The 16883-nt window shown below is 35.5% G+C and overlaps 1 protein-coding gene across 1 annotated transcript in view; it reads right to left on the reverse strand.

The window, feature by feature from the left end:
• PLD5 (phospholipase D family member 5) overlaps positions 1–16883 on the reverse strand; it is a gene marked incomplete at both ends in the record, with an annotated part of 480984 nt that overhangs the window by 272926 nt on the left and 191175 nt on the right. Inside the window, one exon of the mRNA XM_081224825.1 lies at positions 3198–3334. Within this exon, the coding sequence (XP_081080951.1) occupies positions 3198–3334 (137 nt within the window). The remainder of the gene's footprint in view (positions 1–3197; positions 3335–16883) is intronic.

A 16883-nucleotide genomic window follows, 5' to 3' on the forward strand; every position in this document is an offset into this window, starting at 1 on the left:
CGGTATGGAGGTTCCTTAAAAAACTACAAATAGAACTACCATATGACCCAGCAATCCCACTACTGGGCATATACCCTGAGAAAACCATAATTCAAAAAGAGACATGTACCAAAATGTTCATAGCAGCCCTATTTACAATAGCCCGGAGATGGAAACAACCTAAGTGTCCATCATCGGATGAATGGATAAAGAAGATGTGGCACATATATACAATGGAATATTACTCAGCCATAAAAAGAAATGAAATTGAGCTATTTGTAATGAGGTGGATAGACCTAGAGTCTGTCATACAGAGTGAAGTAAGTCAGAAAGAGAAAGACAAATACCGTATGCTAACACATATATATGGAATTTAAGAAAAAAAAATGTCATGAAGAACATAGGGGTAAGACAGGAATAAAGACACAGACCTACTAGAGAATGGACTTGAGGATATGGGGAGGGGGAAGGGTAAGCTGTGACAAAGTGAAAGAGCGGCATGGACATATATACACTACCAAACGTAAGGTAGATAGCTAGTGGGAAGCAGCCGCATAGCACAGGGAGATCAGCTCGGTGCTTTGTGACCGCCTGGAGGGGTGGGATAGGGAGGGTGGGAGGGAGACGCAAAAGGGAGGGGATATGGAAACATATGTATATGTATAACTGATTAAATTTGTTATTAAAAAAAATAAAAATAAAATAAAACCTAAAAAAAAAAAAAAAAAAGAATCACTATGCTTGTCTCATAATCTATGGTGTAACTCATTGTTCAGTCCTTTGCTGTTCTGCAAAAAGGTGATGAGTGACATAATTATGTTAATATCTTGCCCAAGTTTACAGAGTCAGTAAGTGGTAGAATATAGATTTGAATCCAGATCTTTCAAAATTCAAAGTCTTTCACTACATTAGGCCACCTGGGAGGTGGAGTAGTTTTCTAGCAGGTGCAAAGGCAAAGTGGACATTAAATTTATTGACCTGAGGTGGTTAAAAACAGTAAGGCTAGGGTACTGGAATTAAATTTTAAAGTTACTAAGGACAGTGGCAAGGGATGGGACTGGTGGCTGGAAGATCTATTAGCCAGGCACAAAAGAAGGGGAGAGAGAGTCCTGGTAGAAGGTAACGTTGCCTATGGTGATAAGGAGACAGTGGCTGATGTAAGAAAAGTTCATCAAATTAAAATGAGAATGACTGAGGGAAGATGGTGGGGCAATGGACTGTCCCACTGGAGACTGGGACTGGATTGGGGTGTAAGGAATTGCAGTTCCCTGCCTCCACCCTGTGCTTTGGAGAGAGGAGAAAAAGCAGGAGCTTCTCAGGATGTTAGGAGGAAGCCAGATGCCACCCGGGCAGATATACAAAAGTGCCTATTACAAGGCTGAGAATGTAGGAGAACAGAAATGCAAGATGTAGGGTAAGAGACTGTAGAAGAGAGGAAGATCTGGAGGGGCTGCAAGTTCTGGAAAAGACAGTTGCATGTAGGGGTGCAACAAAGTAATCAAGGTAGTGATTCCAACTACTCAGGGGAAAGGAAGCAGGAGCATAGTTGGTAATTGGGAGAATAGGTTCTAGATGGAAGGAGAAGCAATGTTGGGTCATCAGGATTTAGTTATTGACTGAGACAGAAGAAATAACCAGATGAAAATTCCAGTTGTATGAGTTAAAAAAATCAAAATTAAATTATAGTTTCCCCCAAATGAAAAGAGGCATAATTCGAAGGCTCCCAACTTTTTTGTTGAAAACTACCAATATCTGGCAATGTTTGTTAAAAGGCCTTGGGTATTTTCTCCTCAGGAAGTCATCATAGTTTGACCTTTACAGAGTTACTTTCTAGGTTCTGGGGTTTGCCATTTAAAGTACTCAGCAGTCTTCATTACAGGTGAGGTGAGAGAGAGGGGTAGAGGCATTCCACTGAGGAAGTATGAGTCACTGGACCCTTGCCCACAGAATGTTTATATTTGTCATGTAACAGGATTAGCACAAGGTATTGATGAAGACGGAGTGATCAGGAGGAAGATGATGACGACCTGCTGTTTTTCTACTGCTTTCTTTATAATCCCAATATAATTTTTCTCCCAAATTCAGTCTGGGAAACAAACATATTTAGGAACACCTATCTAACATGAAGGAAAAAATCTAAAATGTATACTGATTTCTCTCTTGTATCCTTTATTCTGTATAATACTGTTGCCTGGTAATTAAACTATAATGTATCATGGGTTGAAAAAACCAAAATTTCAATTGTCTTTTCCAGATTTTTTTTTTTTCTGTCAGACATTCAACCCTCAAGGCAAAATATCCAGGATAAAAACTCACATATACATTACAAGGCTGTGGTTGATCTTTTAAGCTAGAAAAGAGGGGCATTTTGACTAATGCTTTCCAAAGGGAAAAATAACATTTAAAATTCATTATAAGCTCTAATTTATAATAACCATTGTAATTTTATGGCCTCACTTCGGCTTTGCAGCAACAAGTACATAAAAATAAGCCTCTTACTTCCCTGCTCCATCTTGGTACTTTTCTACATTCTCCTACCAACCTCAAAAAATAACGTAGGGCTCAGGGAAGAGTTGCATGAGGAGATTTATGTGGATAAAACCATGCTGTGACTGCTCTGCAGTCAGAAGTGACCCTAGGGAAATGTTTTTAATGCACTTGAAGAGAAAAAATACAGAAATATAATGGTAAAGTTGTTGTAATTTCTGGATTAAAAATAAATTTTGTGCTAAATTGGGATAGACTGAGGAGACCTGTGTCTTCTCATAGACATGCTTATTTATTTAACCCCTAATTTTAAGTGGAAATTTTTCCTGAGGTGTGTGTTTAACTTCTAATTGAAATAACAATGAGCATGGTGTCCTTTGTCCATTGGGGCCTTCATGTTTGCCAAGCTCATTATGGAACAAATCAAGACCTCATACACAGAGGTGTCCAGGATGCAGATTGTTACAAAATTTCATTTTGTCAACCACTCCTTTGTACAGAATATGACCAAACTGTAAAGTGAATTAAATCATTACTCATTTTTATTCCCTTGGTCTAAATAAAAGTAAGAGCATCAGTGGACAGTGAGTCATGTCTCAGTTTAACCCAGTGGGCAGTTGGGTGACCATGTGTGTTTATGATATTTTTCTCTCCAGTCTCTAGGACCCTCTTTGATTTTCTCACCCACTCCCTAAAAGAGAATTTTTAAATTTTTGTTTGTTACCTCTTACCGACATTTATTTTGACAATTTTTTTCTGAGAGCCCATCCTCATCCTCTCCCATGATGTCCACGGCTGAAAATATCAATGCAACGAGAATGGCAAAGCAGCACACCAGTGCAAAGATCACGATGCACTTCTGCTGGGACTGCAAGAGAGAAAGAAGAAAAAGAAAAGTAAGTAAAGCACCTTTCGCTTAGGAAACTCAAGATGCGGCAGCTTTACAAAGTTCCAGGCAAAACCCTTTGGGGAATAATTAGTTTTGTCACTGCCAGAGAAGGGCTGCTCTCTGGGTGAAATGCCTAAGACCTTTATGCTTATTCCTCAACATAGTTTTCAAATCCCTGCCAAATATGTTAGAATCTATTAAATAATTTAGGTGCTGCATCAAGATTTCCAAACGAATTTGCTATTCTTTCTAATCATAAGTAGTCCAGAAAAGATCACTACAAGACCCATTATTGCAAATTAAAAATGAAACACAGGGTGGCTCAATAATTATTCTCTGTCCCCTGTTATTACCACCAATTTCCAAATTCTATGCAAACTGCATTCAAACTCTGTATCTTCTTGCTTTTCCCATCTCATCTTGCTCTAAGATATTTATGGCGTGATGACTTCAGGAAAGATGCCCTTGTGGTCAATATGAATTCTGCACTTTGATCAGAAAATTAAATCTATCAGATCCCAACATCATGGGTCATTAGGCAACATCATTCATTTCAAAACACTGAATAAAATCTTAACCAACATTCACACACTTGATATGGCTTTCACTTAGAAACACAAGCTCAAGTTCCAGGTGGTCAAAGAAAATCACGTCCTTATCTTTAGGCCCAAGTATTGGAATTCAAGACATCCCTATCTCCAGGGGTTCACAGTCAAAGGTGGCATAAGATAAGGCCATGTTAACTAGGCAAAGCCATGACCACTGGGACGAATACTTTTGCCTGCTTTCAATTTATTAGGTAAATCTGGATGGGGAGGAGAGGAGAAAGAAGAATTTTTAAGTCTTTGTGCAGCTTCTAGGAGCTATTTTCAGAAGGGGTAAGGGTGACCTTTGACCAGGCAGCCAGAAGCACTTTCTTAGTGATGGGATACATACATACACAGACATGCATGCATGTGTGCACACGCACACACAATTTTCAGGGCTTTGTTAAAACCAGCTGGCTTTCTCCTCCTACCACACTCCTGCCCTTCATCCCTGTAGCCACATAGTCTCCAAAGAATCAAGGAACCTCCTAAAGTCCAGTTTGTCCAGGGGCAGCCTCAGGTTACAGATTACAGAGAAAGACGTAGTCGGGAAATAATGTTGTCTCTGTGACCAGGCACTACAGATCAAATGGTTGCTTCCTTTTAGTGTTTTCTCATCCTCCCTCAGGTCTTCTCTCATAGTAGAACCTATTCCAAGTCCATTCTTGCCTGTCATTATGCTCTTCTCCGACTGGCGCACTCAGAGAGGAAGTGGGGTAAAGCCCAAGGAAGATACACCATTGTTCTTTAACTCTAGGCTCTGGGTTTCTCTAAGGCATGGATTGTTTTATTCTTTCTATCCACAAGCAATGAGCAAAGAGCCTAACAAACAGAAGGTGCTCAAGAGATAGTTATTGCATAAACAAATACAGAGTGAATGAATGAAACGAAAATCACAATGAATATTTCTCAGGATGGAGAACAATCAGAGGTATTCCTCTCAGTGACCTTCCTGAAAATGGGTTTATTTCCACATTTTGGTGACTGTAAATCTTATAGCTCATTCTTTTTCACTCTTTGTGGGAGCTAGAGGCAATTCATGGGCCATGCTTACCAACTCTGTAAAACTCTGCAGAATAGGTTTACTTGGCATTCATCCCCAATTCTTCACTAATTTTATCTTTAAGAAGCAACACAGTAAACTAGTTGAAGGCTCAGACTTTGGAACAAGATTGCCTGGACTCTGCCACTTACTGGTTGTATGCACTTGGGCAAGTTATTTAGTCTTTATGCTTTAGATTCCTTGTCTGTAAAATGGGCATAATAATAATAATAATAACAACTGCCTTTATGGGCTGTTATTAAAAATTAAGTTAAATGAGATATTTTATGTAAAGTACTTAGAACAGTACCTGAAAAATAGCACTAAATGAGTGTTTGCTGTTGTTAGTATATTGTAGTATATGCATCTCTGTAAGCTGTCTCAAATATTTTGAGGAAACAAGGTAAAAATATGGATAAACAAAAAACATACAACAAAAAATGCAATTATGTGTAAGAGAGAGGCTGAGAGACAGAGACGGAGAAGGAGAGGAAGAAATAAGACAAAAAGAGAGAAAAGAAATATGAGATGGAAGTTTTCTAGGATAAAATTCAGAAATTGTTCTATATCAGTCTCAGAATCCAAAACTCTAAAGCAGCATTTCTCAAACTTAAGCATGCATCTAAATCACCTGGTCTGGGGTGGGGCCCCAAAGTGTGCATTTATAACAAGTTCCCAGGATATGTTGATGCTCCTGGTCCAGGTGCCACATTTTGATGTATCAAAGTGTCATCTCTACAAATGCTACTTAATACATGTTCATCTTTCAAATTCACCTTCCTGTAGTAGTTTATTTTCAAACATTAAAGGGATCATGATAAATACACCCTATTAATCTAAATGTAAATCTTGTGCTTTATTTTCTCTGTAGGGGCTTAAACAATTATTTAAGCAAATTTTTTTTTTAATTTTGGAATAAACTGTCTTCTTCCCTTTACTTTTTAATTTATTTAATGATACTCATTACTTGTATGATAAGAAAATGTCTGCTATGAACTATTTTGAGAAAATATGTAGTATGAAAAAGAAAATAAATCACCCAGATTCCCACTCAGACATAACTGCCATTAACATTTTCTTCTGGTTCTTTCCTATACTATATCTACCTATATAACAATCTGATAATATTTATAGCATGCTATATATAGTTTTACATTCTACTTTTTGCACATAATCATGTTTTAATATATTAAATATTCTTTTAAAGCATAGTTTTAAGTTGTTGTATAGTATTTCATTGCATGAAAAATCATTGTCTCCCTTACTCACAAAACTTTCCTTCAAAGCCACTCATTTTACAACAGAAAAAAAAAAAAGATTAAGCATTTTCCTCATTTTATCCATTTCTCTATATAAAGTATAAATAGAAACAAACAAAAAGCTTTTAGAGAGATTTGAAATAATGTAATGATATTCACATTAATCCAGTCCAGAAAAGCCTCTAACCTAGGACAATATAATTAAATATTTTCTCAGAAAGAATCCTAGAGAGAGCAGCATGAATACACCATGTCAGATGCATAGTGGGTACTCAATGAATGAATCCTACTGAAGTTAATACTAAATGCTTCCTCTATAACAACATTGATTCCTTTCCCTCTATTCTGATTTTTATGATAAAACAGTAAATAAAATTCTAGTTACTATGTGTGCTATTGAAGTACTTTGATGTAATAACCCTCACAAATTTCTATTTGCTTCTATTGATTTAATTCTATATTATCAACTTTTATTAAGAGGAACAATTGAACTATTTTCATTTTATTTTCATTTATTATTTTCATTTTAGTTTGTCAAATAAGAGAAATTCAGACTCTGATATTCATTTTCAAATGTCTCCTTGAAACAATGTACTATAACAATAAGAGATCACACCACTAATTTCTTTAGTCTCATTTATTTTCCAACTCATCAAAAGTGAAAGATTCTGTTCAAATGACAACATAGGAGTCTTGTAAATGAGACCAAACTCCAGGTTACTAAGAGATTTATTCATTTTCAAATCCTTAACAGATCATTTCAGATCATTCAGGAATTGATTTGAAACACACTTTTTTGTTTGTATTGAATTGAATCAAGGGAAGCAAAGTTTTAAAGAGAACCCATAAACATGATTACAATCTAAACTTCACTGATGACTCAATCTATTAAAAGAAAACAATATTTGAAATGCTATTATTAGTGTCAGTCAATCAGTTCTTTTCACTCTACGTTACACTGAAACTATTTTGAAAAGAATTATTTGCTTGGTTAAGAAATAAATCTAATTATGCTAACTTTGAAAATATTTGAGTACCATATCCTTATCAAATACATTTTACCTCAATACAGAAAGGAGGTGTATAACCTCTAAATGAGGAAAGAATATCAAATTTTAAAATTAGAAGTATTATGTTTCCAACTTCCAATGGTTTCCAACCATTTGACAAGCTCTTAAAAGGAATTTTTACCTAGAGGCAAAATGTAAATATGCAAAAATTAACCATAAATTAAAATTATTCATATTCTTTTTTCATTTATTTACCATGACTAGTTTTTTTGAACAAGATCATGGCAAAGTCTTAAAAATAACCACTTTGATGTATGTAGATTTTAATGCCCACAAAGCTGGAAGTTCTGGTACAATTATTCTCCATGTGAAAGATGTGCAAACTAAGTCAAAGACGTTTAGTTACTAAGCTGTCCAAGGTGACCCAACCAGTTGGTTGGAGACAGTCCAGGGATTTAATTTAGGTCTCAAAACCTCAATTCTCTAGATCTGTTTTCTAGATCCAAATTTCTTCCTTTTTTTTTCCTTTTCTTGACTTCATTTTCTACTTAGCTATGGTTATTTTATTATTATTATTATTATTAGTTTTTGGTGCACAAATTCTCATGGTGGTCAATTAGTGTAGAAATGAAGATTGGACATTGGACTCTACGCTGTGGACACAAGGCATTCCTGAGTCTGTAGGACTTTCCTATGAATCTAGATGTGTTCCTCTCCTGAGTGCTTAGATATGTGCCCAGAAAACAAGATACTCAGAAGATCCAAAGTAATCTTAGCTAATGACTTATCAACTCCTAAGTAATGGCCATACTTTGGAACAGTATCAGAAACTCTAAACTCTAAGTACTTAAGGGCTTTGCTTTGAAAATCACTTTAGAAGAATTATCAGTTAACTCTCCACATATATTTTATTGCTCCTTAGGGTTCTAGCTTAGGATTTTTCTCTTTTCCCTCTGTAACCCCTTCCTGAGGTATTTTACTTCCAGGTCTTCATTGGCTATATATACCAATAACTCCCAAATGTATATCACCAGCTCAGAGTGCCCAACTGAGTATCAGAACATACTAAATGAGCTTCCACACCATGGCACAAAAAGGCGAACACTGGAAACACTCAATATCTCTAAGTTGAGGAGACAAAGTTGGGATTTTAGAAAGGCCAAATCAGCTAGAGTCCACAGGACAGAGTACTATTAAGAGGAGATCTTCACATAGAAGGAGTTGTGGAAATCTTCAGGGTCTCCTTGTGTATAAGGAAACTACCTGAGGACTAGAAAAGAATCACTTGAAAGGAGCAGGTGGAACAATCCCTAACCCAACATGGGTGCAGGAAGACTTGGTGTTCCCAACAAACAGAGTGGAAAAATCTCAAGTGCACATGAAACATTCTCCAGGATAGATCATATATTACACCACAAAACAAGTCCTAATGAATTTAAGAAGATGGAAATCATATCACACATATTTTCTGAGCATGATGGTATGAAATTAAAAATCACTAACAAGAAAAATGGAAAATTCAAAAATATTTGGAGATTAAAAAACACACTAGTGGGCTTCCCTGGTGGCACAGTGGTTGAGAGTCCACCTGCCAATGCAGGGGACGTGGGTTCATGCCCCGGTCTGGGAGGATCCTACATGCCATGGAGTGGCTGGGCCTGTGGGCCATGGCCACTGGGCCTGCACATCCAGAGCCTGTGCTCCACAGCAGGAGAGGCCACAGCAGTGAGAGGCCCACGTACTGCAAACAAAACAAAACAAAACAAACAAAACAAAATAAAAACAAACAGAAAACCAAAACACTAGTGAATGGAAAAACCAATGGGTCAATGGAGAAAGCAAAAGAGAAATTTAAAAATACCTTGAGATAAATGAAAATGGAAATACAACATACCAAAGATTATGGAATGCAGCAAAAGCACTTGTAAGAGGGAAGTTCATGGCAATAAATACTTAACTCAAGAAACAAAAATACATAACCTAATTTTACACCTTGAGAAACTAGAAAAAGAACAAATGAACTTAAAGTTAGTAGAAGGAAAGAAATAACAAAGGTCAAAGCAGAAATATTGATAAATGAAATAGAGATTAAAAAGATAATAGAAAAGATCAATGAAAATAAGAGTTGGTTCTTTGAAAAGATAAAATTGAGAAACCTTTAGCTATATTCACTGAGGAAAAAAAGAGAGAAAGTTCAAGTAAATAAAATCAGAAACAAAAGAGGAGACATTACAACTAACACCACAGAAAAACAAAGGATCATAAGACTAACATGAAAAATTATACACCAACAAATTGGACAAACTAGAAGGAATGGAAACTTGTAATACTGAATCATGAAAAATAGAAAATGTGAATAGACTAAGTACTAGTAAGGCAATTGATTACTAATCAAAAATCTCCCAACAAACAAAAGTCCAGGACCAGACAGCTTCACTGGTAAATTATGCCAAATATTCAAAGAAGAATATGAATCCTTCTCAAACCAAAAAACAGAAGAGGAAGGAACACTTCCAAACTCATTTTACAAGGCCAGCATTACTCTAATACGAAAACCAGACAAGGACACCACAAGAAAAGAAAATTATAGGCCAATATCCCTGATGAATGTAGATTCAAAAATCCTCAACAAAACATCAGCAAACAAAATTCAACAATACATTAATGTACACACTGCTATATTTAAAATAACCAACAAGGACCTACTGTATAGCACAATGTTATATTTAAAATGGATAAACAAGGACCTACTCTATAGCACTCTGCTCAATGTTATGTGCAGCCTGGATGGGAGGGGGGAGTTTTGGGAAGAATGGATACATGTTTATCTATGGCTGAGTTGCTTTGCTGTGCACCTGAAACTATCACAATATTGTTAATTGACTATTCTCCAATATAAAATTAAAAGTTTAAAAACAAAACAATACATTAAAAGATCATACACCATAATTAAATGGAACTCATTCTAGGGATGCAAGGATGGTTCAATATCTGCAAGTCTATATGATATGCCACATTAACAAAATGAAGAAAAATATCATACGATCATCTCAATAGATGCGAAAACATCACATGATAAAATTCAATATCAATTTATAATAAAAACTCTCAATAAAGTGGATACAGAAGGAACATACCTCAACATAATAAAGGCCATACATGACAAGCCCACAGCTAACATACTCAATGGTGAAAAGCTGAAAGCTTTTTCTCTAAGATCAGGAACAAAATAATGATGCCAATTCTCACCAATTTTATTCAACATAGTATTGAAAGTCCTAGTCAGGGCACTTAGGTGAGAAAAAAAAATAGAGGCATACAAATTAGAAAGGAAAAATTGAAACTCTCACTATTTGCAGATGGCAAGATATTAGATATAGAAACTCTGAAGATTCCACCAAAAAAAACCTGTTACAATTAATAAGCAAATTCAGTAAAGTTGCAGGATACAAAACCAATATACAAAAACCTATTGTGTTTCTATACACTAATAACAAACTATTAAATAGAGAAATTAAGAAAACAATCACATTTACTATTACATCAAAAAGAATAAAATACCTAGGAATAATATTAATCAAGGAGATGATAAATCTGTAAACTGTAAACCACAGGCATACCTCAGAGATATCATGGGTTCAGTTCCAGACCACTGCAATAAAGTGAATATCACAATAAAGCAAATCACACAATTTTTTTTTGGTTTCCCAGTGCATATTAAAGTTATGCTTACAGATAATTGTAGCCTATTAAGTGTACAATAGCACAATATTTAAAAAATGCACACCTTAACTAAAATGCTTTATTGCTAAAAATTCTAATCATCATCTGAGCTCTCCAGTAAGGTGATTGATTAGTGAGTCATAATCTTTTTGCAATGTAACATCAAAGATCACAGATCACCATAACACATATAATAGCAATATAAAGTTTGAAATGTTGCAAGAATTACCAAAATGTGACAAAAGGCAAGAAGTAAGTATATGTTGATGGAAAAACAGCACTGACCAATTTGCCACAAATCTTTAATATGTAAAAAACACAATATATGCAAAGCACAACAAAGTAAAGCATAATAAAATGAGGTATACTGTATAAGACATTAATGAAAGGAATTGAGGAAGACACAAAAAAATGGAAAGATATTCTCTGCTCATGGAATGGAAGAGTGAATATTGTTTAAACTGGCCATACCACCCAAAGCAATCTACAGATTGAATGCAATCTCTATCAAAATTGCAATGGCATTTTTCACAGAAGCAGAACAAACAATCCTAAAATATGTAAGGAAACACAAAAGACCCTGAATAGTCAAAATAACCTTGAGAAAGAAGAACAAAGATAGAAGTATCACACTCCCTGATTTCAAACTATATTACAAAGCTGTATTAATCAAAACAGTATCTACTGACATAAAAACAGACACATAGCTCAATGGACCAGTACACAGAGTCCAGAAATAAATCCACATGTATATGATCAATTAATATACAACAAAGGAGCCAAGAATACACAAGGGGGATAGGACAGTCTCTTCAATAAATAATTTGGGAAAATTGGGCAGCCATATGTAAAAGAATGAAACTGGACTACTATCTTACACCATACACAAATATTAACTCAAAATGGATTAAAGAGTTGAACATAAGACCTGAAACCATGAAATCCTTAGAAGGAAACATAGGTAGTAAGCTCCTTGACATCAGTCTTGGTAATGATTTTTGGATCTGACACCAAAAACAAAGACAATAAAAGCAAAAATAAACAAGTGGGACTGCATCAAACTAAGCTTCTGAACAGGAAAGAAAACCATCAACAAAATAAAAAGGCAATCTACTGAATAGGAGAAAATACTTGCAAATCATATACCTGATAAGGGGTTAATCTCCAAAATATATGTAAGAACTTATACAACACAAAAGAAAATGCAATTTGATTAAAAAAAATAAGCATAAGATCTGAAAAGACATGTTCTTAAAAAAGACATACAGATGGCCAATAGATACATGAAGAGATGCTCAGAATCACTAATCATCAGGGAAATTCAAGTCAAAACCGTAATGGGATATCACTTCACACCTGTTAAAATGGCAGTTATCAGGAAGACAGGAAATAGCAAGTGTTGCTAAGGATGTGGAAAAAAGGGAACACTTGGGCACTGTTGATGGGAATGTAAATTGGTACAGCCACTATGAAAACAGTATGGAGATTTCTCAAAAAATTAAAAAAAAAAAACCTGCCATACAATCCAGCAGTTCCACTTCTGGGTATTTATCTGAAGAAAATGAAAACACTAACTCAAAAAGATATATGCAACCCCCATATTCATTGCAGCATTATTTACAACCTAAACGTCCATCAAAAGATGAAGGGATAAAGAAAATATATATATATATTTCAGCCATAAGAAAGAATGAAATTTTGCCATTTCTGACAACATGAATGGACCTGGAGCACATTATGTTAAGTGAAATAAGTCAGACAGAGAAAGACAAATACTATATAATTGTACTTATATGTAGAATCTGAAACAAAACAAAACCAAGCTCATAGATACACAGAATAGACTGGTGGTTTTCAGAGGTGGGAAGCAGAGCGTGGGCAAAATGGGTGACGGAGGTCAAAAGGTACAAACATCCAGTTACAAAATAAGTAAGCCATGGGATGTAATTACAGCATGGTAACTACAGTTAATAATACTGTACTGCATATTTTAAAATTGCTGAGAGAGTAGATCCTAAAAATCCTCATCACAAGAAAGAAAAATTTTAACTATGTATGGTGTCAGGTACTAAGCAGATTTACATTGGTGATCATTTTGTAATATATACAGATACTGAATCATTATGTTGTATACCTGAAAATAATATAATGTTATATGTCAATTAAAAATATAAAAATATTTTAAGGATAATATTTCATGATAAGATGAAAATGCACATTTCATCCACTAGTAATAAACTCAAAGTTTATAATCTATATTTTATAATATATGCTTGGAAATATGACAAAACTCAGGCACAACAAGCCATATCCAAATATCAATTAATTTTCTAAATCAGTTTTTGCTCACTGAATTATATTAAAGTATATGAGAAAAAATCCAGTCATTTCTTTAAAATTTACTATGTATGAGGAACTAACTGAACAGCTAAACATATTATCTCATTTAATGTTCACAATTCAATGATAAAAAATTAAAGTACTGAGGTTACTTGGAGAGCCAGAATTCAGATATAGGTATTTTAATTCCAGCCCATGCTCTTTTAACTACTATGGTATACAGCTTACTATCATATAGTTTTCCAAAAGAGAAAACTGAGTTAGCATAAATATATTGCCCATGCAAAACCATATGACATTGGATAACTTTCATAATCTGCCTAACTAGCCACTGGACAAAATGTGTTTGCTACTTTAAAACTTGTATTTGAGTGGATTACCCATGCATCTATAGACTCTTTTAGCAAGGGTGAAAATGTGACCATATTAGCCACTGTTACATTCTGAAAAAAGAAACTAAAATAAAACAAAACAAAATTCTAGAATTGAGAAATACATTGGATGGGATTAATAGCAGATTAGACACAATATAAGAAGAGTTTAGTAAGCTCTATGAAAACACTGTGAAAAAACAGTAGAAGAAAAATGAACAGAATACCAGTGAACTATAAGACAACTCATGCAACCTAATATATTTGTTCTTGGAGTATCTAAAAGAGAGGAAGGAACAGAAAAATATTTGAAAAATATAATAGCAAAAAATTATCCAAATTTGTTGAAGATGCAATAATCAGAGTCATTTTATGGTGGTAAAGGGGTAAATTTATCAAGAAGATTACAATGCTAAAGTTTTATGCATCTAATAAGAGATCTTCAAAGGCATAAAATAAAAGTTAATAGAGAAATAAGCAAATCTTCAACTCCTCAATGATGTCAAAACCCTTCTCTCGTTAATGTATACAAGTACACAGGAAATCAATATGTACATATAAGATATGAACAATAGTACCAACCAACTTGATCTAATTGACATTTATATAACAATGCACAAAAACATAGCAGAATATATATTTTATTTGAGATCAGGTTGAACACTTACCAAAATAGATCATATCCTGGGCTATAAAACAAGTGTCAATAAAGTTACAAAAATTTTAATCATTCAAAGTATGTTCTCTGTCCAAATTTAATTAAATTAGAAATCAATAACAGAAAAATATCTGTAAAACCTCAAATATTTGGAAACAAACAAAAAAACTTTATGTAGTCTATGTGTCAAACAAGAAACAAAGGTAGAGGACCGTCAAGATGGCAGAGGAGTAAGACATGGAGATCACCTTCCTCCCAGAAATACATCAAAAATGCATCTACATGTGGAACAACTCCTACAGAACACCTACTGAACGCTGGCAGAAGACCTGACTTCCCAAAAGGCAAGGAACTCACCACATAACCTTAGTAGGGCAAAAGAAAAAAACAGAGACAAAAGAAGAGGGATGGGACCTGCACTCTGGGAGGGAGCTGTGAAGAAGGAAAAGTTTCCACACACTAGGAAACCCCTTCACTGGTGGAGACAGAGGGTGGGTGGTGAGGGAAGATTTGGAGCCACGGAGGAGAGTGAAGCAACAGGGATGAAGAGGGTAAAGAGGAGAGATTCCAGCACAGAGGTGCAGTGCCCACCAGCACTCACCAGCCTGAGAGGCTTGTCTGCTCACCCGCTGGGGCGGGTGGGGGCTGGGAGCTGAGGCTCGGGCTTTGGAGGTCAGACCACAGGGAGAAGACTGGGGTTTGCTGCGTGAACACAGCCTGACTGGGTTTAGTGCGCCACAGCTAGACACGAGGGACTCCGGGATTAAGTCTGGACATGTCTAAAAGGCAAGAGACCATTGTTTTGGGGTGCGCGAGGACAGGAGGTTCAGAGCAGCACCTAAATGAGCTCAAGAGACAGGCGTGAGTCGCGGCTATCAGCGCTGACACCAGAGACCGGCATGAAACGTTAAGGCTGCTGCTGCAGCCACCAAGAATCCTGTGTGCAAGCACAGGTCACTATCCACACCTTCCCTCCTGGGAGCCTGTGCAGCCTGCCACTGCCAGGGTCCCGTAATCCAGGGACAACTCCCCCGGGAGAACACACATGAATCTTCAGCTACACAGTCTGCTTTTTTTTATGCCTACTAGAATTCTCCCAGTGGTACTTAAGGGTGTCCCTCTTTTAGGAAATTTCACTATTTAACCAGACCAGTAATAAAAATTATTTCGACAGCAACGTAAAGACTTCTTTCCCTTTCAAGGACATGTAAATTCATTATCTGATCATGCATTAGTTTTCTACCTTTTGGTCTCTTTCACTGAATTGAGCTCTTTGAGTTCTAGAATCTTGCCTAGATCCATAGTGCCTGGCAGACATGGTCAATAAATATTTGCTGAATGAGTGATGAATAAATAATAAAGGGAAAAAATGGTAAGGGCTAAAAAATCAAAATGGTGATTTTTTATAATGCTGTATATTTATTTATTATTTATACACTTTCCCGTGGATTCCCATCACATAAGTACATTTATTTGTAAAATCGAACATGCAAAAAATTAAATACTATGAGATCAAAAATAGCTATCAAAGAGGATAACAATGTAGTAGAGAGGACATCTTTTCTAAAATATCAGGACAGAGAACAAAAATTCAAGTTTGAATCAACATTTTAACGGAGCACAAGAACGTACTCCCAATATTATACAAAATTCTTAGAAATGAAGAACAGAAATCTTATAATAATGGTAATGATAATTTTATAATAGTGTTTGACAACTAAAAGGTACCATCTATGGAGAAAAAAATTGAAGATTTACTGTAAATTAGATTCATCAAGGAAATCAAAGCCCAAGACACACAAAGGAAAACACAAACTGCTATAAAGGAGAGCTCTAATTATAGAGGTAATAGAAGAAACTGGCAAGAACTTTGGAATGACAGACACTATACAGGCATACCCCAGAGATATTGTAGGTTTGGTTCCAGACCACTGCAATAAAGTGAATATCACAATAAAGTGAGTCACAAATTTTTTGGTTTCTCAGTACTTATAAAAGTTATGTTTACACTATAGTGAAGTCTATTAAGTGTACAACAGCATTATGTCTAAAAAAACAATGTATACATCTTAATTAAAAATATTTCATTGCTAAAAATGCTAACCATCATCTGAGCCTTCAGTGAGTCAATATTTTTGCTGGTGGAGGGTGCTGCCTTGATGTTGACGGCTGCTGGCAGATCAGGGTGGTGGTTGCTGAAGGATGGGGTAGCTGCAGCAATTTCTTAAAATAAGACAACAGTGAAGTTTGTCATATCAATTGATTCTTCTTTTCATGAAAGATTTCTCTGTAGCATGCAATGGCAATGCTGTTTGATAGCCTTTTACCTATAGTACAACTTCTTTCAAAATTGGAGTCAATCCTCTCAAACCCTGCTGTGACTTAATCAACTAAGTTTATGTAATATTCTCAATCCTCTGTTGTCATTTCTACAGTCTTCACAGCCTCTTCAACAGGAGTAGATTCCTCCTCAAGAAACCACTATCTTTGCTCATTCATATAAAGCAACTCCTCATCTGTTCAAGTTTGGTCACTGCA

This window comes from Mesoplodon bidens (genome assembly GCF_964165515.1).
Source record: "Mesoplodon bidens genome assembly, chromosome: 2".
Lineage (NCBI taxonomy): Eukaryota > Metazoa > Chordata > Mammalia > Artiodactyla > Ziphiidae > Mesoplodon > Mesoplodon bidens.